The 22,536-nt window shown below is 44.3% G+C and overlaps 1 protein-coding gene across 4 annotated transcripts in view; it reads left to right on the top strand.

The window, feature by feature from the left end:
- Positions 1-22,536, top strand: part of PLCH2 (phospholipase C eta 2) — a 310,582-nt gene that overhangs the window by 29,437 nt on the left and 258,609 nt on the right. The window contains exon 1 of one of the 4 annotated variants that reach the window (XM_079986752.1): positions 19,934-20,349. The exons of the other annotated variants lie outside the window; for them this stretch is intronic. Within the exon in view, the coding sequence (XP_079842878.1) occupies positions 20,319-20,349 (31 nt within the window). The 5' untranslated portion in view covers positions 19,934-20,318. Of the gene's footprint in view, positions 1-19,933; positions 20,350-22,536 lie in introns of those variants that run through there. 4 annotated transcript variants of the gene reach the window in all.

The raw sequence follows: 22,536 nt of genomic DNA, 5'->3' as shown, positions 1-22,536 counted from the left end.
ATTTGAGCCCGGGAGACAGAAATAATTCAGACTCTAATTCCTCTTTCCCCACTGACTTGCTTGGGGGCTGGGAGGTGAATGATGAGGGTTTTTGCAGGATGAGGACTCTGGGAACGGTCTCAATGGTATCACTAGGAATGGGTGAATATGATGATTTTGGTTTCCCATTTTCCCATTCATAGACTCAGTTCTCATTTCCACATCAGCTTCCTCATAAAAATTCTTCAGCATTCTATTGTGAATTTATCCTAATATGCACATTTTTGTATGCAATTTCCCCAAATACAATCCATTATTGTATGCATGTATTTGTGCACTGTACCCTGCTGTATCTATTTTTGTAATATGGATTCAGAATTGCATAGCAAAATTCAGATAAGTGTGAACTTTGCAGGATGGCTGTGTCTCAATTTCCATATTGCTTTTGCAAAGTGTGAATCAGGTAGATTTGCCTTTTAAATGTTAACTGGATTGAATTTCTACCCCTTGTTTAGGTAAAACTTGTTCAGGTTAAAGACTGTAGCAGAATCAGATTAGGGATTTCTGTAGCAGAGATCAAAATGAGATATGATAAGGTTCGCCCCTTCTTCACTGAGCTGCTGTTGCCCAGGAGCTATTCCCTGAAAAAGAGTTTGCAGTTTTAGCCATCAGAGAGGCCATGATTGAGAAATAAATAAGGCCTTATGCAGAGGGATCACAGATGGGGATTACAAGGTTAGGGACCAGAACCAAGTAGTGAAATTAGATAAATAATAATCGGAGCAGAGCATCAAAACCAGATTCACATCCGGAGAATGAAAAGGATATGAGAATTATAAGTTAGGTAAGCTCGAAGGATAAAAAGCTCAGGCGTGCACGGACCAGTGGTGTGAGTGTTATGAGTGAGCTTGAATCTCCTTCCACTTTACACATGAGGCTGGCAGGATGGAAATAACGTTAAGAACAGCTAAGAAATTGAATGTGAAGGATGGTTGTGATGGTATGGAAACACAGCAGGTAGGATACGTTGCCTGAGAGTGTGAAGAGTAAATGTTCAAGTCTTCACACTGCCATAAATTCATTTACAAGTGGGAGCTGTAACAAAACGTTGCAGTGTGGGGTGCTTCACTTCAGGGATCCAAGTAGTCACATTCTGCCCCCCCCTCACAAAAAGCCCCAGTCAGTCAGCATTTCATGAACTTTGTCCTCCTTCTGCTATTTTGTTTGGGGTGTGTGTGTGTTTCAGCTTCTTCCAGTTTTCCTCCAACAGATTTTGTTTTGTGTACTTCTGCAGACCTTGACATTTTTTCAAGCTTGCCATTAGATCGCTCTTGTACATGGGCAATTCTATTTTGTCTACATAAGCAACATCACCCACAGACCGGACACCGGAAATAGCAGGAACCATGTTCTCTTAGCATTCAAAATTTCCACTTCTGCCATATGAGGGACGATAAGGATGACCTTACAGGATTGTTTATAAGCATTATTGAGATAATGTATTACATTATCTCTGCTTGTGGTATTAGAGGCTCTACTTCTGAACAGTCTTGCAGTTTTAAAAATCTGCAACTCCCAAACCGACTTAATGAACATGTACAGTAGCGATGGCCGAATCTGTCAGTTTCACTTTCTTTTAGTTTCTCATTCCCCCCTCCCCCATTTTTTTAGGTTCAGTTCTCCACATTCTTCAGCATCCGTTTAGTGAAACTTTCTTCTAATATGCAATTTTGCCTGTACAAAATTCTGCCCAATATACAAAATTTTGCAAAACAATTTCCCCTAATATAAAACATTTCTGTGTTATTTTGAATACTATGTGCATTCTTTTGCACATTTCTTATGTGTTTGTGTATGTATTACTTGGCTGCTGAACCGCATTGCAAAACTGAAAGAAGTGTGCATTTCTAAGGATGGCTGTGTTTTGGTTAGTGTATTGTTTTGGGAAATGTGAATCAAATTCTTCCTCCACACCAACCCTTCTTAAGTTAAAATTACAAAATTCATAGTTTGGGGAACCTTTTTGTTTGGTCTAACTAGAGGTCAACTTAATGTGTTTTAGCTACTACTGAACATTCACAGGAGATCCCCTCCACACAGGAATACTTAAGAGAGTGGATTTCTCCTGCCTTTTCAAAGCAGGTGTATGGGAGACACTTAGACTCTAGCAGAGTTGCCAGCTCCAGGTAGGACCAGGAAACAGACCTGTTAGACTGCTGGAGAGTCACTGCCAGTGTAGACAATACTTATCTGAATGGGCCAATGGCCTCACCTGGGATAAGGTACCTTCAACCTAAGTGCCACGGCTCATTGGTTGAGCGCACAATTTGTGTGCAGAAGGTCCCAGGCTCCAATCCTTGGCATTTCCAGGTTGGACTGGAAAAGACCCCTGCCTGAAATCACAAAGAGGCTCTGTCAGTCTGTGTAAGCAATACAGAGTCAGATGATGTGATCTTACCAAGGATAAACGAAGGCAATATCCTATGTTTCTAACCGTATGGTAGTCTTAAGTATTCAGGGGAGGGGTGGGGCATAGCTCAGATGTGGACCATTGGCTTTGCATGAAGACCGTCTCAGGTTCAAACCTTAACATCTCCTGGCTTCGAAAGAGTGGGGGCAGGGTGGAAACCCTTCCCAAAACCCTAGGGTGTCACTCCCAACCACCGCCTTCACTGGTTCTGATTTAAAGGAGAGGTAGAGCTGGGTATCATCCGCATACTGATGAACACCCAGCCCAAACTTCCTGATGATCTCTCCCAGCGGCTGCATGTAAATGTTGAAAAGCATGGGGGAGAGGACAGAACCCTGAGGCACCCCACAAGTGAGAGCCCAGGGGTCTGAACACTCATCCCCCACCACCACTTTCTGAACACGGCCCAGGAGGAAGGAGCGGAACCACTGTATGACAGTGCCCCTAGCTCCCAGCCCCTCAAGACGGTCCAGAAGGATGTTATGGTCGATGGTATCAAACGCCGCTGAGAGATCCAGCAGAACTAGGAAACAGCTCTCACCTTTGTCCCTAGCCCGCCGAAGATCATCAACCAGTGCGACCAAGGCAGTTTCAGTCCCATGATGAGGCCTGAATCCCGAATGGAAGGGATCCAAATGGTCCGCTTCTTCCAGGCGTGCCTGGAGTTGTTCGGCCACCGCTCGCTCAATCACCTTGCCCAAGAATGGAAGATTTGAAACTGGGCGATAGTTGGCCATCGTGGCCGCATCTAAAGATGGTTTTTTAAGAAGCGGTTTAATAACCGCCTCTTTCAGCGGGTCTGGGAAGGCTCCCTCACGGAGGGAAGCATTCACCACCCCACGAAGCCCATCGCCCAGTCCTTCCCGGCTAGCTTTTATAAGCCAGGATGGGCAAGGATCCAGGAGACAGGTGGTTGGCTTCACTCGTCCAAGCAGCCTGTCCACATCCTCGGAGGTAACAGATTGGAATTGATCCCACTCAACTTGACTAGACAGAACTCTAGCACTCTCCCGCCCCGGCCCTGCTCCCACGGTGGAGTCTACTTCTTCCCGAATCTGAGCGATTTTATCTGCAAAAAACTTTGCAAAAGCATTGCAGGAGAACATGTGGCCCGTACTGGGCCCCGATGTTGCAGGTGGTTCCACTAAATTGTGAACCACCTGAAAAAGTCTCCTGCTGCTGTTTTCTGCAGATGCAATAGAGGCGGTGAAGAAATTCTTCTTCGCCGTCGCTATCGCCACTTGGTAGGCTCGACGTTGAGCTCTAACCTGTGTCCGGTCAGATTCGGAATGAGTTATCCGCCACCGGCGCTCTAGCCGTCTCAACGATTGTTTCATTGCCCTCAGATCCGTGGAAAACCACGGGGCTCTCCGGGCTCCATGCAATCGGAGAGGGCGCTTCGGAGCCAAACAGTCAATAGCCCTGGTTAACTCCACATTCCAGCGGGCCACCAGGGAATCGGCTGAAAGGCCATCAACATGGGATAAAGCATCCCCTACCACTCTCTGGAAACCATTTGGATCCATTAAGTGGCGGGGGCGGACCATCCGAATTGGTCCCACCTCCCTGCAGAGGGGATGGGTCGCAGAGAAGTCCAGTTGCACTGCAGAGGGGATGGGTCGCAGAGAAGTCCAGTTGTCTCGCCAGAGTGGTGCATGCTCTGGTTATCTCCCGCTTGGACTACTGCAATGCACTCTACGTGGGGCTACCTTTGAAGGTGACTCGGAAACTACAACTAATCCAGAATGCGGCAGCTAGACTGGTGACTGGGAGCGGCCGCCGAGACCATATAACACCGGTCTTGAAAGACCTACATTGGCTCCCAGTACGTTTCCGAGCACAATTCAAAGTGTTGGTGCTGACCTTTAAAGCCCTAAACGGCCTCGGTCCAGTATACCTGAAGGAGCGTCTCCACCCCCATCATTCTGCCCGGACGCTGAGGTCTAGCGCCGAGGGCCTTCTGGCGGTTCCCTCACTGCGAGAAGTAAAGCTACAGGGATCCAGGCAGAGGGCCTTCTCGGTAGTGGCGCCCGCCCTGTGGAACGCCCTTCCAGCAGATGTCAAAGCGATTAACAACTACCTGACATTCAGAAGACATCTTAAGGCAGCCCTGTTCAGGGAAGTTTTTAACGTGTGATATTTTATTGTATTTTTGCTTTCTATGGAAGCCGCCCAGAGTGGCTGGGGAGGCCCAGCCAGATGGGCGGGGTATAAATAATAAATTATTATTATTATTATTATTATTATTATAGACGATAGTGAGCTAGATGGACTAACCCTAACCCTGTTCTGGACCTGCAGAGATGTGTGGCAGGTATATCCTCTAGCCTCTGGTTTTCATGTACCTTCAAGCACTGTCACAATTTGCAGAGAGATGTTGGAATGTTGCATGAGAGGTTTGTGGCTTGAAGTTGACACTAGAGGGCAGTGGTGTTCTGCATTGGTTGGAGGCTGTTGAATTCAATTCAAGGCTCCTGAATTGGAGACTCTTTTGCCCTGAGTTCCCACATCTCGGTGAATCTGCTAAGAACCTAAACTTTGGATGGATTTGTGCAGTTTGGAAACCATGCTGCAATTCTGCTTTATATTTCACCTTCTGTATCATGTAATCTAGTGCACAATAGGGTAGGCTTTTATTCTTTATAGTTGCATTGAAATGCTCCCAATTTTTAAAGATACAACATAAGCAAGTGCCCTCTCCTGACCTCCCTCCCCATGCAAGCCCCCCCCAAAACAACCCATCTTACAGAGATCCACCAGCCAATCACTTACCAAGGGAAGCAAATGCATAGAAAAGTAATAGTCAGGAAACTAATCAAACATTTTGCAACATTTTAAACTGTGATTGTGGTGGTCATCTATGGATAGATCTCCTTGCATGTACAAAAGTAGCACATCAGGGAAAAGATTCAGCCTGAATTCTAATATACTAGAGCTCTATACGCACAGAGTTTTTGGGTGCTGTTATTTTGCCTCTGGCAAGTAGCCCTTAGACTCAGTCTACATCTGTAAAATGACAACAATAAGGAGGCACCTCACAACACACACACTTAAAACTACTCTGCTATATATGAGTGTGCAGTTCCACCCACATAACATGGAAGCAAGGAAACAAGCACAATCGGGGCTACTAGTACTCTGCACTCAGAAAATGTTGTGCCAACCTGCACATATGCTTTTCAGCATGATTTCAGCATGAATTCTGCAATATTTCCGGCTTAGCATAATTCATCCTGCTTCTGTTTATTGTGAGGAAGGTAACGAACTGCACAAGCCTGCCTGCCACTGGAAAACATTCAAACCCACCTCACTTGCTTTTGAGGCACGCTGGTCATTTCCCCACAGCCTTCCAACCATCTCTCCAGAACCATAAGAGCTAGGAGCCATAATCCCAGCTGAGGCAATCTTCCACCTTATCTCTCTCTTTATGGAGGCCACTGTAGCGCAGCTTTGGTGGCTGGCGGCTCTCCCTTCTGCTCCTTCCATACTGGTCTTAGGTGGCTTTCCCTGTCTTTCCCTTGTGAGGCAAGAGGAGGGGGAGGACAGGAGCCCTTGGCTGCTGCCATGTTTGACTCTGCCCCCTGGCCCTCATGATGTCAGGACCTTGCGTGCATGACATCAGGACGCTGCAATTGTTTCCAGAGGTTGGCACCTTTGATACATGGTAGTCTTAGCGTCCAAGCGAGCTTTGATCTCTGGTTGAAATAGATCAATAAAACCAGCTTCTTTGAGAGTACAGTGGTACCTCAGGTTGCATACGCTTCAGGTTACATACACTTCAGGTTACAGACTCCGCTAACCCAGAAATAGTGTTTCAGGTTAAGAATTTTGCTTCAGGATGAGAACAGAAATCGTGCTCTGGTGGCACGGGGGCAGCAGGAGGCCCCATTAGCTAAAGTGGTGTTTCAGGTTAAGAACAGTTTCAGGTTAAGAACAGACCTCCGGAACGAATTAAGTACTTAACCAGAGGTACCACTGTACAGTGGTACCTCGAGTTACAAACTCCTCAGGTTACAAATGCTTCAGGTTACAAACTCTGCTAACCTGGAAGAGTTACCTCGAGTTAAGAACTTTGCCCCAGGATGAGAACGGAAATCATGTGCTGGTGGCGCAGCGGCAGCAAGAGGCCCCATTAGCAAAAGCACGCCTCTAGTTAAGAACAGTTTCAGGTTAAGAATGGACCTCCAGAACGAATTAAGTTCATAACTAGAGGTACCACTCTACCTGGAGTTGGTTTGGTGACCACCTCCACAAGAACCCAGTCTATATTTATTCAGGCCTTCTTTGGCCAAGGAGGGCTTTTTATGGAGCAGTCTCACTGCAGTGTCTTTCCGGTGACCTGTGGCCACTCCCTCTCTCAGAGAGGCCTTAATTACATTCCTGTCCCTGCATGTAGTCCCTTTTTCTGCCAGAGGACCCTCAGCCATGAGGGTCAGGAACACAGATGGTTGCCTATCCCTCCTCCAAGCCCCTTGTCCACATTCCTGAACCCTGGAGGGTTTGCAGAGATCATGATAAGTTATTTGTTTATCCTTCAGAGAAAGAACACTTTTGTGACTCCCTGCCCCCCCCCCCGCTAAAATGACAGCTTTCTAGCTTAACAGGTACTAGAAATTTAAAAATAAGCCACCTAACCTGAGACTAACTTTCCATTAACCATCATTCTGTACAGTAGTAAAGTGCATGAGCTTTTCCTGTTTAAAATGCTCTTCCTTCACCCCCATCCATCTATTTTCTCTCTCGATTCTAATTCCAGGAGACTTAGAGGACAAGGACTTTCATTAGGCACCCCCCCCCACGATTAATTTTAATTAGCTCTGCTTAGAATCCTAGGAGTTTATAAATAAATAAATAAATAAATAAATAAATAAATAAATAAATGTATGTCAGCACATAGGTTTTTTTTATTATAATAAAAAAACCTATGTTCTTAATACCAGGCTTCCAAAGGCTGCTGCATTGTGGAAAACTATGGCTTGTGGACTGCAGAAATGGCACAGCATCACAGCACCATGGCAACCAGATCCCTTTGCGGGAGGGTTTTTGGAAGTGGGGGCAAAGTGTGTCATTCCAGCCAGATGCTAATAATAATAATAATAATAATAATAATAATAATAATAATAATAATAAATGGTAATGTGGCCACTGGTCAAGGAGGGAGGGAGTTCAAGAACACCTTAAGAATCACAACGTCCTCACTCCTGTCAGGTGGTAGAAGCCCTGTCAGGTGGTAGAGATGGGGAAGAAATTTGATTGGGGTCACACTGAAAGGCGAAACGTACCTAATCCATACTTTCTGAAACAGCATGCGAGCTGGAACGCAGCCACCCTTTGACGTTTGCACTTCTTTGAATTTTGCAATGCGGTTTTCCAGCCAAGTAAATGTGTGCAAAAATTCATGTACTGGCGGGGTGGGGTGGGGGGAAAGTGCTCATATACATGAATACATTAGTGATAAAACAACATATTGAAATGCATTATACTTTTGTGTACATTGGGGAAAGTGGCAAACGAAATGGGGTATATTGGGATAAATTTGCACTGAAACCCTGATGAATTTTCAGGAGGGTTTTTTTTTTGGGGGGGGTCGCAAACTGATGTGGAAATGTGAAGAACTGGGGGAAGTTGGGGGAGAGAAATGGGGAGCAACTGAAATTGAAAAATGTGCTTATCCCTAGAAGGGTGACACCATTTCAAGCAGGCAATGGCCAGTCTGAGGGGAGGGAGCACTTATGAGTATTGTGCCCTCCTAGCCTTAAAATACACACCCTCACCTCTGGAATGCAAAAGGAAGGAAGGAGTTTCATCCACTCATTTGCTTCAACCTCCCACCCTTGAGGATAATTGCAGCAAAGGAACCCCGAATGAACAGGGAACAGAAGTGCTACATTCTTCAGTGAGTGAAGGATGCTGCCATCGCATGGCTCTGACTCCAGAGACCGTCGAACGAGCCCCTATTGTCCTGCTTGGTGCTGTTTCGACCTCATTAGAGAAAGGCTTGGAAAGGAGAGTGCTGCGTTTAGCTGTAAATTCAATGCTTTGCTCAGCCAAGGGGCCTGCCCTTTCCTTCCCCAGAAGGTTGACTCTTGTAGACAATCGTATCGCAACTTTCAAAGCAGAAGAATAGGCTTGCGCCATGTCGTAGGACTGCCTGAAAAATAAACAAATCTACTTTCTGAGCCCTTGAGTGTGGATTTCCATCATTTGGTACACTTAATAGTGGGTATTTTTGCAACCCTCCCACACACTTGAGGCATTGTGTGAGGTGGTGGTGTTGGCAAGGCAAAAATCCTTCACTGAGACTGTGAAACCTCAGGGAAAGAGGAAAGTGGTGTGTATGTGTGTATGAACACACACATGCACCTGTGTTTGTTTCTCATGAACTGAGGATGGAGACCACTCTAGAGGTCATGAGTTGCATCCAATGCAGGTCTGACTCACAGTAATCGCATCAAAGTTAATGGACTCAGGCCTTAGCTGGATACTATCCCATACCAGTGGGGCATGTCTTTTTAGGGAGTGTATCCTCCCCCCAGTGAAGAGTCTTAAAAATATGTTTTTGGGTGTGAGGAATTGAATTTTGTGACCGGACAACATTTAGCTTGGTAAGTCAACGTTTGATGAAGAAGCACATAAACTGCTTTTGGAAAACCAAAGAATTTTGATCTTACCTTCTGAAAATGTCAGGTAATGCTAAATAATGATGAAAATAAACAACAACAACATTCATAAATAATATAACTACAAGTTCTTGGTAATAATTTTTAATGATTCTTGTGCAATTTTACGCACTTTCTTCTTCTTCTTACTGAGCAAAACTAAATTATATTAATTTAACCAAAATATCTTTTGACTTCCCAAGTCACATCACAACTTTTCAGCACCCCTCATTTTTGGAATTTGAAAGCTGAAAAATTCAACATGCCCCACCATACCATTAGGTTTGTAAGGCTGTAATTAGTGGCCGACTCCTACCAGTTTTTACTGTTCCCTCGCCCTCTCATTTCCGCTTCTGTATTATGTCGATTACATTGTTAGCCTGTTGGCAAGGACTGTGTGGCTGTTTGCTTGGTTGGTTTTTTTTTAATTATGCAACATCTTAGAAATGGACTTAAACAATCATAATAATTCCTTTTAATGGAAATCTAAAATAGGTGCAAGCCATGTTTGCTTGACTAGAATACCTCCTGTGGAGGTTAGCCCTTTGGTGATTGGGGGACTGCTCTACCAATCTCATTGTGTCTTCAGACAGCCCCCACCTGCCTACTCTCTGACTTAACAGGGGGTAGCCCTGGCTGTCAACCTCCTCCTTAGTCTCAGTACTGGCTGTGTGGAATTCAGTAGGGAGGAGGATGGGGACAAAATGAGAATTTAGATGCCTGCCATTGGCTCTGGCTCCACCTGCTGCTGGGCTCCTTGCTTTCACACAATTAGTAAATTGTGTGATTTCACACAATTAGTAAATTTTAACAGCAATCCACATTGAAAGAGAGGTCATCTCAGTCCATAATCCATCCAATTAGTAAGAATTAAACTGCCCCAAACACCTAAAATTAAAGCCAGCATCAACATTATTATAATTAGTCAGTTTATGTAATAACAGAGAAGAGGACAGTAATTAGTATAGATAAAGCAAAAGCTGAAATTCCTCTAGTAATTAACTTGTTGTTGGTCAGAGTTCTGAATAGTGTGAAGGTCTCTCTTTCTGGTGCTCTTTGTCACTCAGTAACTTTCCATCATCCAGTCACATATTTAATTAAGATATAGTAATTAGTGATAAGAATTAGTGATGTTACACTGCACGGTGACCGGAGTTCATAATTAGAACTTCTGTGGCAGTGTTGCTGATAGTTACTAGTAGTAATTATAGAGATGTTAATTGAAAAGTGTGAGACTGTTGGTATTAAGGTTCATATAAATCAGAGCTTCTGCAAAAGAAGAAGAAGACCAATTTCATTGAAGGGATGTCAATCAGGGAGATTCGTCCACTGTTAGTATAGAAACATGTGATACTGGTGACAGACAGTCAGGTCATGCATCCACAGCAGTGACCAGAGGAGGCGCAACGGCTGGGAGGAGCGCAGAGAGAAGAAACGCCATTGTGCTCCTGTAGCACCAATACCTTCATTTGTCCCAGCTGCAGCAAAACATGTTTCTCCTGTATCGGAGAAGATAAAAAAAGATCTGCAAATATGGAGCAGAATGCAACTGTCTCTGTTGGGTGAAATTTCAGCTATAAAAATGAACATACTCACCAAAATACTATTCCTATTCCACGCAGTACCTATAGTTAATGACATCTGAAACTTCAAGGAATGCAAGAAACATCTATCTAGGTTTATTTGGCAGGGGAGAAAACCCAGGATAAAACATAACATTATCAACAATACCAAAGAGAGAGGGAGTTTTGCTTTCCCTGAATTACAATTATATTTCGACGCAACGTGTTTATGTTAGTTGAAAGAATGGATTTTAATAATAATAATAATTTATAATTAACACCCCACCCATCTGGCTGGGTTTCCCCAGCCACTCTGGGCAGCTTCCAACAAAGATTAAAAAGACATTAAAACATCAGTCATTAAAAACTTCCCTAAAGAGAACAGCCACTTGTTACATCTTGAAGGGCACGATCTAAGATTTGTATGGCATGTGTGCCTGTGGTACGGGAAGGCTAGGATATATAAAGCTTTTCAAACCACATAATCAGGAAAAATCTTTATAGGGTATGGGAAAAATATAAAAACATATTAGAAAGGAAAGATGTGGCTGTCACCAACAGAAGCATTGGCAAGAAAAAAAATTAACATACAGACAAATGTTAGACAAGGAGTACTTATAGAGACTCGCTAAAAGTCACTGGGGAGGTTTACAGACTGAAAGAGTATGGAGAGATAAAAGATCAAGTGACAGATTGGTTAAGTTATCTTCAGTTGAGTGCAATATTTAAGCTAGATAAAAAACATGGATATGTGGAACAAAATTCACAGTTTGAAATGGTGTTATTAGGATTCAGGATTAAAATATTATCTAAAATGTATAATTTATTACTTGAGTGGGACACAATGGAGGAAATGGTAAAATCATCAATGATAAGTTGGGTCAGGGACGTTGGATACAATACTGATTTTCCAGTATGGGAACAACTGTGGAAAGTAACTATAAAGTTTACAGCATGCTACATGTTAAGAGAAAACTTTATGAAGATGCAGCATAGGTGGTATTTGACACCTAATAGGTTAGCAAAAATGTAAAAATCAATAAAAGGTAATTGTTGGAAATGCAAGACAGTAGAGGGTACCCTTCTACCACATGTGGTGGTCGTGTAGCATAATTAAAAATTATTGGGAAATGATCCATAATGAACTTTGATGATGGAATGATCCATAATGTTTAAGAAGTCCTTTCCTAAAAACCCAGAAGCCTTGTTGTTGGGGTTAATAACAGCAGAAGTCACCAAAAAAGAGAGAAATCTGTTCCTATATGCAACAACAGCTGCCCGTATGTTATTAGCACAAAATGGGAAAACAGATTAGGTACTGACAAAAGCGGAATGGCACATTGAATTATTAGTCCATGCAGAGATGGTCTAATAGCAGGGATGACAACTAGAATAAGAAATCAAAATGACGAAGGATATAAGAATACTGTTTACTGAGTATATGGATAAGTATTATAAGCAAACCATCAGCTTAGCAGGATGGTGAGATTTTCAGCAGTGTAAGAAAGGCCACCCAGTGAGCTTCAGGGCTGAGTGGGGATTTGAACCCTGGTCTCCTAGGTCAGAGTCCAGCACTCTTCATCACTAGACCAAGGGTGGCCAACTCCCAAGAGACTGTGATCTACTCACAGAGTTAAAAACTGGCAGTTCAGGGGGCTTCAGGTCAAAGTTGCTGAGCTTTTTTTAGGGGAGCTGGTGATCTGCCAGTGATCTACCACAAACGTCCAGTGCTCTACCAGTAGATCATGAGCTACCTGTTGGACGTTCCTGCACTAGACCATACTTCTCATGGCAGAATGGGGGATATTAGACTCTCTCACATCCAAACAGTCTTGCACTAAAACACACTTATACAAAAGGTCCTCTTTCTTTCTTATTGGCAGTTTCTATGGTTATTAGCAGCTTGAAGGGTTTGTTGAGCAAGAGTGACACTAACTGGTTGCATGGGGTGCCATTAAAGCACCACAAACCATTAGGAAGCTCTTAAGGCATTGGGATGCCTGACGTGTGTGCGTGTAAGTCTGCATGCATGCGTGTAGCTGACAAGCTGCAATATGTGTATATATATATGTATAAATTAATGTCAGTGGAGCAGTAATGGGTCTCCCGCAACAGGAGATTAAATTCTCTCCGCATTTGCTGTGCTTTGGTTAATGTAATTGAGCAATTGATTAGTGTCTGTGTATAGGCTGTAATTTATTTGGTACACTTTGAAATTTAGTCAAGTACATTTAGGAATTCTCTCTATTAATCAGTTCCCACAAACGGATGTGGTGGCGAGGAAGGAGAAAGGTATGAAGTGGAATTTTGAACACTGGGAAAAGCTATTGGATGTGTAGCAAATCCATTGCTGAATATTCATAGAGGCAAGGCTGTTTTTGTCCAATAGTAGTCAAGAAATTGCTTCTGATCTGAGTGTATTCTATAGTTTCCAAGATAGTGTTCTGCTTTGATTTTAATTTGCTACTGAGCAAAGCAACCCTAACTACAGGCAGCTGGCAGTTACCCCTATTCCAAACTATGTTCAGGAGCCTGACAGAGAGAAAACAATCCTCTAAAACAGAATTGTACCAATTTTCTTACCAGTGTAGGTTTCGCTGGGTTGTTAGGTCATGAGGCTAAGCTGAAAGGGGTTTGAGAGTGACATACCTCTCCCTCTGCCCTTCCCCATCCCCTTTTCCAGGACTTGCCTCAGCTAATCTGGAATGGGGGCCTTCAGCAAAGCCGAAATCACAGAAGGCACCCCAAGGATCATCTAGTCCAGCCCCCTGCAAAGCAGGAATCTTTTTGCCCAACATAGGGCTTGAACCCATGACTCTGAGATTAAGAGTCTCGTACTCTACCAACTGAGCTATCTTGCTCAGCTGGAGTTACACCTCTTGCAAACTTGCAAATCCTAGAAGATCTTGGGTACGGATTGCGCGGTAAAGTCTTGTATCTTTCAGACTCTTTTCAACCCAAAGAGGAACTGCCTAACAATTCTTTTTAGTTGTGTCATAGAGTTGTGTTTTGTTTTTATTTTGTTTTGGGAAACTTCGTTAAATGTTGCTTGTGTTTTTATGTAAACAGGGATGTTTTACTGTATTAAGCAGCATATAAATTTAAAAATAAACAAGTAAGTAAGTGAATAAATAAATAAATAAATAAATAAGGCAGCTCCTTGTTTCATCTACCTTTGTGATGAATGACGACTGGCACAAGCCTGGTGAATGAGTGATCCTTTGAAACCTTGGCTTTTGTTCAATACAGCACATATTTTGTTGGGGAAAAAGAGAGGAGGGCTGAGAGAGATCAAAAACACTATTTACCAGAGTTTAAATGTAAATCAGGGACCAGTCTATGTCACAAGGCAGATTTGCTAAGAATAGCTTGGTTAAAGCTGCATTCGGCGACTTTATGGGGCTAAATTCACCAGAACTATCAGTAGACACGAATAATTCATGCGCGTGGCACTGTATGAAAGAGGAAAAGCTAAAGGGTGGCTCTCTCTGTTTAATGTTTCTAAATATTGTATTGTTTTGCCAGTAGACTTGATTGACAGACTTATTCACATTTAATGACCAAGATCTTCACAACTCCTTAGAGATAATGCTAGCTGAGCAGAAATTTGTCAGGGAATAACAACCTTCCCTCATTCAGTCATGTTACAGGATAACCCATGTAATGGATCTGAGAATCATCACATGCTTTCTCCCCGCCCGGCTGCCTCTTGCAACATCATGCTAATTGAGGCCACAGTAAAAATTAAGGGCTTGTTTAGGGTTAGAGCCAGACCACTGGTCATTTTAGCTCAGTATTTCCTACACTGATTGGTAGCAGCTTTCCAGGATATCAGGCAGGGGAAGGTTTTTGGGATCAAGCCAAGGAGCTTTATATGGAAGGTAGATCCTTAACCACAGAGTTAAGAGCTCTTCCCTTGGTGTAAGGAGAGGTGCAAGAAGCAAGCCTGGAAAGCCATGATTTTATTTTACAAATGCATTTCATAGAATCGTGGATCTGTAGAGTTGGAAGGGTCAACAGCTCCAGCCCCTGCAATGCAGGAATCACAGCTAAAGAATCCCTGACAGATGGCCATCCAGCCTCTGTTTAAAAACATCCAATGAAGAAGAGTCCACCACCTTCTGAGGTAGTCTGTTGCACTACCAAACAGCTCTTGCCACCAGGAAGTTCTTCCTCATGTTTAGTCACAATCCTCTTCCTGTCATTTGAATCCATTGGTTCAGGCCCTACCCTCTGAGCAGCAGCAAACAAGTTTGCTGTATCTTCCACATGACAGCCCTTCAGATATTTGAAGATGGCTGTCCGATCACTACTCAGTCCCCTCTTCTCCAGCCTAAACATACCCAGCTCTCTCAACCGTTCCTCATAAGGCTTGGTTTCCAGGCCCTTGATCATCTTGGTCACCCTCCTCTGCACACGTTCCAGCTTGTCAATGCTATTCTTAAATTGTGGTGGCTGGAAGTGGACACAGTACTCCAAGTGGGGTCTGTCCAAGGCAGAATTAGGTCCTTTGATCTGGACACTGTACTTCTGTTGATGCAACTACATCATATTGTTGAATCCTGATAGCTGGTGGGTGGAGGGACAGAGAGAGCGGACAGGTATGCTCCCTGCATAACTTTAGTATAGTTTTTGAGCTATGGGCTCTAGCGGGCGTAGGCGAACCTTTCAGTTTTGCATTCTCCTTGTTCTTCATTATCCCAGTCTTAAGTTCTCCCCATTTCTACATCAGTTTGGAATTAAAGAAAGAAAAGTCCTCATGAAAACCCAGCAGCATCTCACTCTTATTCTTTCTATCTGTATATCTCCCCTCTACCTCCTGAGTGTTCAAGGATGCTCTTGAAAACAAACAAACCACTTTCTATCCTTTGGTAACACTTTTTCTGCTGTGCGGTTTTATGGAGAATTGCAGGAGGGGGGAAAATGGGTCAAGAAGAGAAACAGATTGTCCTGCCCAGCCATTTCGCTCAGGGGAGAAGCAGCACAGAGAGCAAGAGAGCGAGAGAGCATTGGATTAAGCACAAACCATTGGAGAAAAGAGGAAGGTCCCTCTCTTTCAAAAAACAACAACTAACCAACCAACCTATGAGTAAAAAACCCCAATCATTTATTTTAGCAGAGAAATGCCTATTGAAAGCATCAAAGAGAAACAGAAGCTGCTGCATAGGAAGTTGCTTTGTAGTGAATCAGACCACTGGTCCATTGAGCTCGGTATTGTCTATGTACACAGATTGGCACTGGCTCCCTAAGATGCTGGCAGGAGTCTTCCCCAGAAGGTCTCCATCCCTACCTGGAGACCATTCCTACCTGGAGACCTTCTGCATGCAAAGCATGAGATGCAACCTTTATTTCAGGACCTAAGATTCATGTGGAGGGATGCGGGTGGTGCTGTGGGTTAAACCACAGAGCCTAGGACCTGCCGATCAGAAGGTCGGTGGTTCGAATCCCCGCGACGGGGTGAGCTCCCGTTGCTCGGTCCCTGCTCCTGCCAACCTAGCAGTTCGAAAGCACGTCATAGTGCAAGTAGATAAATAGGTACCGCTCTGGCGGGAAGGTAAACGGCGTTTCTGTGCGCTGCTCTGGTTCGCCAGAAGCGGCTTAGTCATGCTGGCCACATGACCCGGAAGCTGTATGCTGGCTCCCTCGGCCAATAAAGCGAGATGAGCGCCGCAAGCCCAGAGTTGGTCACGACTGGACCAAATGGTCAGGGGTCCCTTTACCTTTAAGATTCATGTGGAGCAGGGACAGGCTGGAACTACCACATCTTTGTGCACCCAGAACAGGATTGTTTCCCATGTTAACAAATCTCTGATCCTTATGGACCACATAAGGAACTTGCCTTATCCTGAGTCAGACCACTGTTCTACCTAGCTCAGTACTGACCAACAGAGAGGGCTTCTCCAGGGTCTCAGAGGGGGATCTTTCCTACCTTGAGAAGCTGGAGATGGAGCCTGTGACCTTTTACATGCAAATGCATCTCGAAAAAGGGCTGCTGCTCAGTGCTTTGCATGCAGAAGGTCCCAAATTCGGTTCCTGACATCTCCAGGCAGCGCTGGGAGCGACCGCTGCCTGAACCCCTGGAGAGCCACTGCCAGTCTGTGTAGACAACACAACATCTCCTGTCACCTGCCAATCCAAGGAAAGCTCCCCATTGTTAGCCAGCTCTGGACATATTGCTAAAGTTATCAACAAACCTCCTGTTACAGCAGTTCACCAGCCTCCAGATCTATGCAAACTATCAATGAGAGCTGTAATTAAGCCATCTCTTAGCCATCCAGGATCTCATCCTTGTAACTGCAAATGTTGTGTCACCTGTGTGTATCACATAGAGACGGCAACTTTCAAAACCAACTGGCCAGGTGGAACATACTACATCAAACAGAACTCCCCCTTCAGATCCTGCAGTGTAATCTGTATCACTGAGCGCAAAGCCCACCTCCAGAGTGCATAGGTAAAACTGCAACAGACCTACGCACACGTTTCAGAGACCACAGATGTGCAATTCCGACCAAAAAAACCTGGAGTTGCTAAACACTTCAGTTCTGAGAACCACAGTCTGACGGACTTATCGATTATTGCTGCAAAGATGCCAACAGGTCCAACAACGTTAGCAAAGAGAGAGAATTTCTGGATGTACACACTGGGCTCATTTACAGTGCATGGCCTCAACCAGCCTCACTTAGCTTCAGCCCTTCTCAACATTTTATCCCTAAAGCTCTACAGCTTCCACCTTGGAAACAACATCAGTTCATTTTTATCAAAGCAACTGACAAAGGCAGGCACCAAAACGTTTTGCCCACATAATATTTTTTTTTAAAACCCTCTGTTTTAGTGATCAACTAAGTCCTAAAAGGGAACCCAGAGGAAGCTTCCATGACTAGCTTTCATAACTATCTGTTATTATTTATTCATTTATTTTCTGCAGGCTCATTTAAATATGCAGTGTTCAAGCCCTCATTTAAAACCAAAGCAATGTAACAAGTAAAATCAAAGCAAAACACATCAAAAGAAACACAAGCACAGAATGGGTCATCCGACCAAGGAGGTTATAAAAAAACAGTAAATTGTTTTCAGAAGTAGGCTTGATGAAATAACTAAGCCCTTAAGTTGGTGCCTAAAACACCTTACAGATGACACTAGCTTGATTTCATGAGGCAGGGAGTTCCATAGCCCTGTTGCCACCACACTAAATGCACAATCTCTAGCTGAGGACAGTTTGACACTGCTAGGCAGGAGGGAGCATATACAGTGGTACCTCCAGTTGCGGACGGGATCCATTCTGGAGCTCTGGTAGGATCATGAGGTTTCCACATCCGGAGATGCCCATTCTGCACATGCGCGCGGTGCATAGCGAGCTTCTGCGCATGTGCGAGTGGCAAAACCCGGAAAAACACTACCAGGTTTGCCGCTTTTGCAACCCAAAGTTTATGTTACCCAAGGGTACCGTAAGCCGAGGTTCTACTGTAAAAGGATCTCTTAAGAACCTTGGCCCCAGGCTGTTCAGGGGTTTATAAGACTAGCAGTAAGACCGTGAGGATAATTCAGTAGTGTACAGGCAGAAAATGCAGCTCCCTCAACACAAGTGTGGTATGTTGTCAGTAGCCAATGCCTCCCCCTCTTCAATGCCTTTGCAATCATTATAAATCAAAGAGTCTTCAGGAAGGACCTCACTATTGCCTCCTTCAGAGCATCAGGAACCTCCTCATCATGCAGTGATGCATTAATCACACTGTGGACCCACTTAGTCCTGCCACCTTAGCTAGCTTTCATGATCCAAGATGGACAATGATCAATGGGGCAGGTAGCCTGGCTGAATTGCTGCAAGAACCTTTTATTATGTGCATTTTAGATTTCAGGCAGCATCATTCCTCTAGAAGCCAGGAAGATCACAAAGACTAAGGGGGAGTGTTTTGGTTCCAAGCTCTGCCTTGTTTCTATTCTGAAGGAAAAAATATTTTTACAAGCAGATGCTTATGAGACAAAAAAGTAAAGAAGACGACAACCCACCTAATATTAGATCAGTGAACGTTTGTTTGTCGATTCAGTTTAAACTGCTTGGTTTCATTCCAGCAATAATTGTTTTCTAATTTGTTCACTTAAGGAGACAACAGAAGTCTTCTCTGCTGGGATGTCATTCCTAAAATGCAGATGTGGAGATGTGCACTTGACAATTGGCACACCAGTTCCCAGTATCCCCAGTGGGAGCTGTGGGCAGAGATGCATAGAATCATGGAAACTCAGAATCGTAGAGTTGGAAGGAATCCTGGGAATCATCTAGTCCAACCCTTTGCAATGCAGGAATATGCAGTTGACCCATATGGGGATTGAACCTACAACCTTGGCATTATCAGCACCACACTCTAACCAACTGAGCTATCCAGGCTTCCAGAGTTCTTCCAAACCCCCACTCCAGGGGCTCAGGGTGAAATTGGCCTTTATCCTGATGCAATGGGGCTCTTCTTAAGTTCTTAGGGGGTTAAGCATTTGCTCTGCTTGATGACACATGTGTGTTAATTATGTGATTTAAAAAGAAGCCCCTCAAGTTCCTGTGTTATGGACAGAGGTATGGCAAGTCTAACTCTGGACAGGCTGTCAGGGTCACCAGCCACAGGCCTTCCTGGAGATAGGCAGCACTGGGTGTTGAAATTTTGCGCCCTGTAGCAATTTTGCAGGGACGCGGGTGGCGCTGTGGGTTAAACCACAGAGCCTAGGGCTTGCTGATCAGAAGGTCGGCAGTTTGAATCCCCGCGACGGGGTGAGTTCCTGTTGCTCGGTCCCTGCTCCTGCCAACCTAGCAGTTCAAAAGCACGTCAAAGTGCAAGTAGATAAATAGGTACCACTCTGGTGGGAAGGTAAATGGTGTTTCCATGCGCTGCTCTGGTTTGCCAGAAGTGGCTTAGTCAGGCTGGCTACATGACCCGGAATCTGTACGCCGGCTCCCTTGGCCAATAAAGCGAGATGAGCACCGCAACCCCAGAGTCGGCCACGACTGGACCTAATGGTCAGGGGTCCCTTTACCTTTACCTTTAACAATTTTGCACCTAGGGCAACCGCCCCCATGCTATGTCAACGATTGGAGGTTTTTAAACAGAGATCGGATGTCCATTTTTCAGAGGTTGTTTAGCTGTGATTCTTGCATTTCAGGGGGTTGGACTAGATGGCCCTTGGAATCTCTTGCAACCCTACATTTACATGATTCTGTGACCATTGGTCTAATTCAGTTCAAAGCAGCCTCCTATTCTCCTAGGGCTTACATTCCCCGAGTGGCAGATTCTGATAACAACTTGCTGGGGCAAAGGAAGCATTTCTCTGCTTGGAAAGTGTTAATCAACACAACAAAATAAATATAGAAGAAGCCGAAATGTTTTTGCTGAGCCCCCACTCCCTCTGCTCCTCCAGTGCTGTGCATCGCAACATCAAGAGCGAGTGAGAGAAGGGGAGCTGACAGCGACTCCTCAGTGGCTGAGCTAATAAATGGGATGAAATTTAAACTACCTTCTCATACAGTGCTGACTCCTGAGCTCCAGCAAGGGAAAGTGAGCAAGCGAGCGAGGAAGAAAAGAGAGATAATGCCTGGAGTATTTATATTCTAATCTAGGCAATTGAACAACAACAACAACAAAAAAGTCTTATCGCTTTAAGAAGACAATGGATTTAGGAACCCTACCGCAGAAACACAGTAGGTGGATTTAATCTCTCTCATGGTAGATTTCTGCAATTTCTTTTAAAGTGAGAAGGCTGCAAGTAAACTAGGGCAGACTTATTCTCCCTTGCTTTTGCCAAGGTTGATAGCTGTGGTTATTTATATATATGTATCTTGGGTAAAAAGTATGTGTGCATTGGTTTCTCTGCTCTGTTCAGTGACTCATGTTATCAAGATGTGAACCTCTTTGCCTGGAAAAATATGAAGCTTTTCCTCTTGATCAGAGATGAATATGTCATTTCCGAAGCAGGTTCCTCAGAACAAGACTTGTGGTTTGGGGAGAGGTGTTTTGTTTTTGATTTGTTTTGCTGATTGCTTTACGGAACATGTATCTCTGGTAAATCACATCCCATTCATAGCCAGAAAATAATGAAAGCAGAGTTCAAATACTGGGGCTTTGGAGTATGTAGGGAAGTAGAACTCATTCTCAGATCTGGGGCAGTGGTGGAGTTGTTCCTAGGTGCTGTCAATGTAGCATCTCTCAAGCATGTCGTGCAAACTTTCCCCACAGGAGATGCAGTGCTTGGGTTCCGAACAAGTATTGTGCCAAGGGATAATGTTGAAAGGATGTGTGCTTGCTTTTATAACAACTTCTGTGTGGCTTCTGCTGCTGGGGATATATGATTTTGCATTTGGGAGAGTCACTCAGATGAGATGACGTTATCTCCTGAGGTTTTCTGGTACAGATGATGGTGATGTTTTGTGACCACCGAGTTGTGCTTTTCCTACAGTAAATTACTGTACACAGCCCACTTATGCAATAATGGATGCCTAGAATGTCTGACGGGCTTTATCTATCTATTAATTTTTTTCTGGGCATGCATGTGGACGAGAGAGTGTGTGTGCGAGAGGAGAAGTGTGTGTTATGCGACATGCACATGCCAGGTGGAGGTGGCACCATCTTCACGCCTGCCAATTTTGTCTAGGATAAATCTTTCGTAGGCAGCTTGTAAAAAGCACCAGGCAGCATGATACAGTGTCTTAAGCCATCTTGGGTAGTCATAATTAGCAGCCAGAATGAATGACAGGTAAATTGCAGCTGCCACACAGACGGAACATATCTGGTGTGGGAGAAGAAGAGGTGCTGATGGCAGGCAGGCTTAGGGTGGCTTGTAAGAAAACGCAAGTTTATCGACCCCCTAAGGGCACATCTACAGCTAGGCTTCGAAGGAGTGCAGAAGTGTCTTTGCGCTTCTGCAGTGTGCATGTGGAGAGACTCGTAAAATAACAACCCCAGTACTCTTTCTGAAAAGAAGTATGGGTTGAATCAAACTAAGCCCTACTCTGAGTAGACCCATTGAACTTAATGACCCTAATTTAGTCATTCCCCTGAACTTCAAAGGGTGTACTCTGCATAGGGCTAATGCTGGATACAACCCTATAATTCTGTCCACACTTGTCATTGGAATTTCACTCATAATAAAATTCAAGTAAGTTCCTCTGGATTTGTTTGGGTTTTTTCGGGAGGCGACATTTAAGGGAGTTTGACAAAAGTCAAAAGGGTTTTTGATAAGACGAATCCTTCTTTGGATGCAGGAGATGGTTGAATTGTATCACATTTGAACTTGTTGGCTTTTGTGGGTGAAGTCAAACCATTGGAGAGTTACAGCACCTGCAGAGGCTTTAGAGACCAACACGGGAGAGACATGCTTTGTTGCAGCTGGGGCAGTTGAAGGCGTCGTGCTGCTGCAGGTGCACCATAGCGTTTCTTCTTTCTGCACTCTCCCCAGCCATCATTCCTCCCTCTGGTCACTGCTGTGGATGCACAACCTGTATTGTTTCACACCCCTGCTTCAATCCTCTCTCGCTTTAGCTAGCTCAGGGTTACTTGTCACCAAGCAAGTAAACTTCTCCCTGTTAGACTCGTGTTAAGTGAATGCTCCTTTGTTTTTGTTTTTGAAATGGTATTTCATGTGCATGAAACACCTGCAGGTCAGGGAAAAAAGATAAGCTAGAATTCTGCTGCCTGGACACTCTAGAACAGAGGAGTGAAGGAAGCTGTTTTATTCTGAATCAGACTGCCGGTTCCTCTAGCTCAGTACGGTCCACATCGAATGGCCCTTAGCTCTTCCAGGTCTTTCTCACCCTGAGACACTACAGGTGGGACAGGCTGCCTTGCTATGGGTTTTCAAGTGAAGGCTGGAGCAACGACGTTCCCAGATT

The sequence above is a fragment of the Podarcis cretensis genome (genome assembly GCF_951804945.1).
Source record: "Podarcis cretensis genome assembly, chromosome: 8".
Taxonomy (NCBI): domain Eukaryota; kingdom Metazoa; phylum Chordata; class Lepidosauria; order Squamata; family Lacertidae; genus Podarcis; species Podarcis cretensis.
This window is presented reverse-complemented; position numbering and strand designations above follow the sequence as displayed.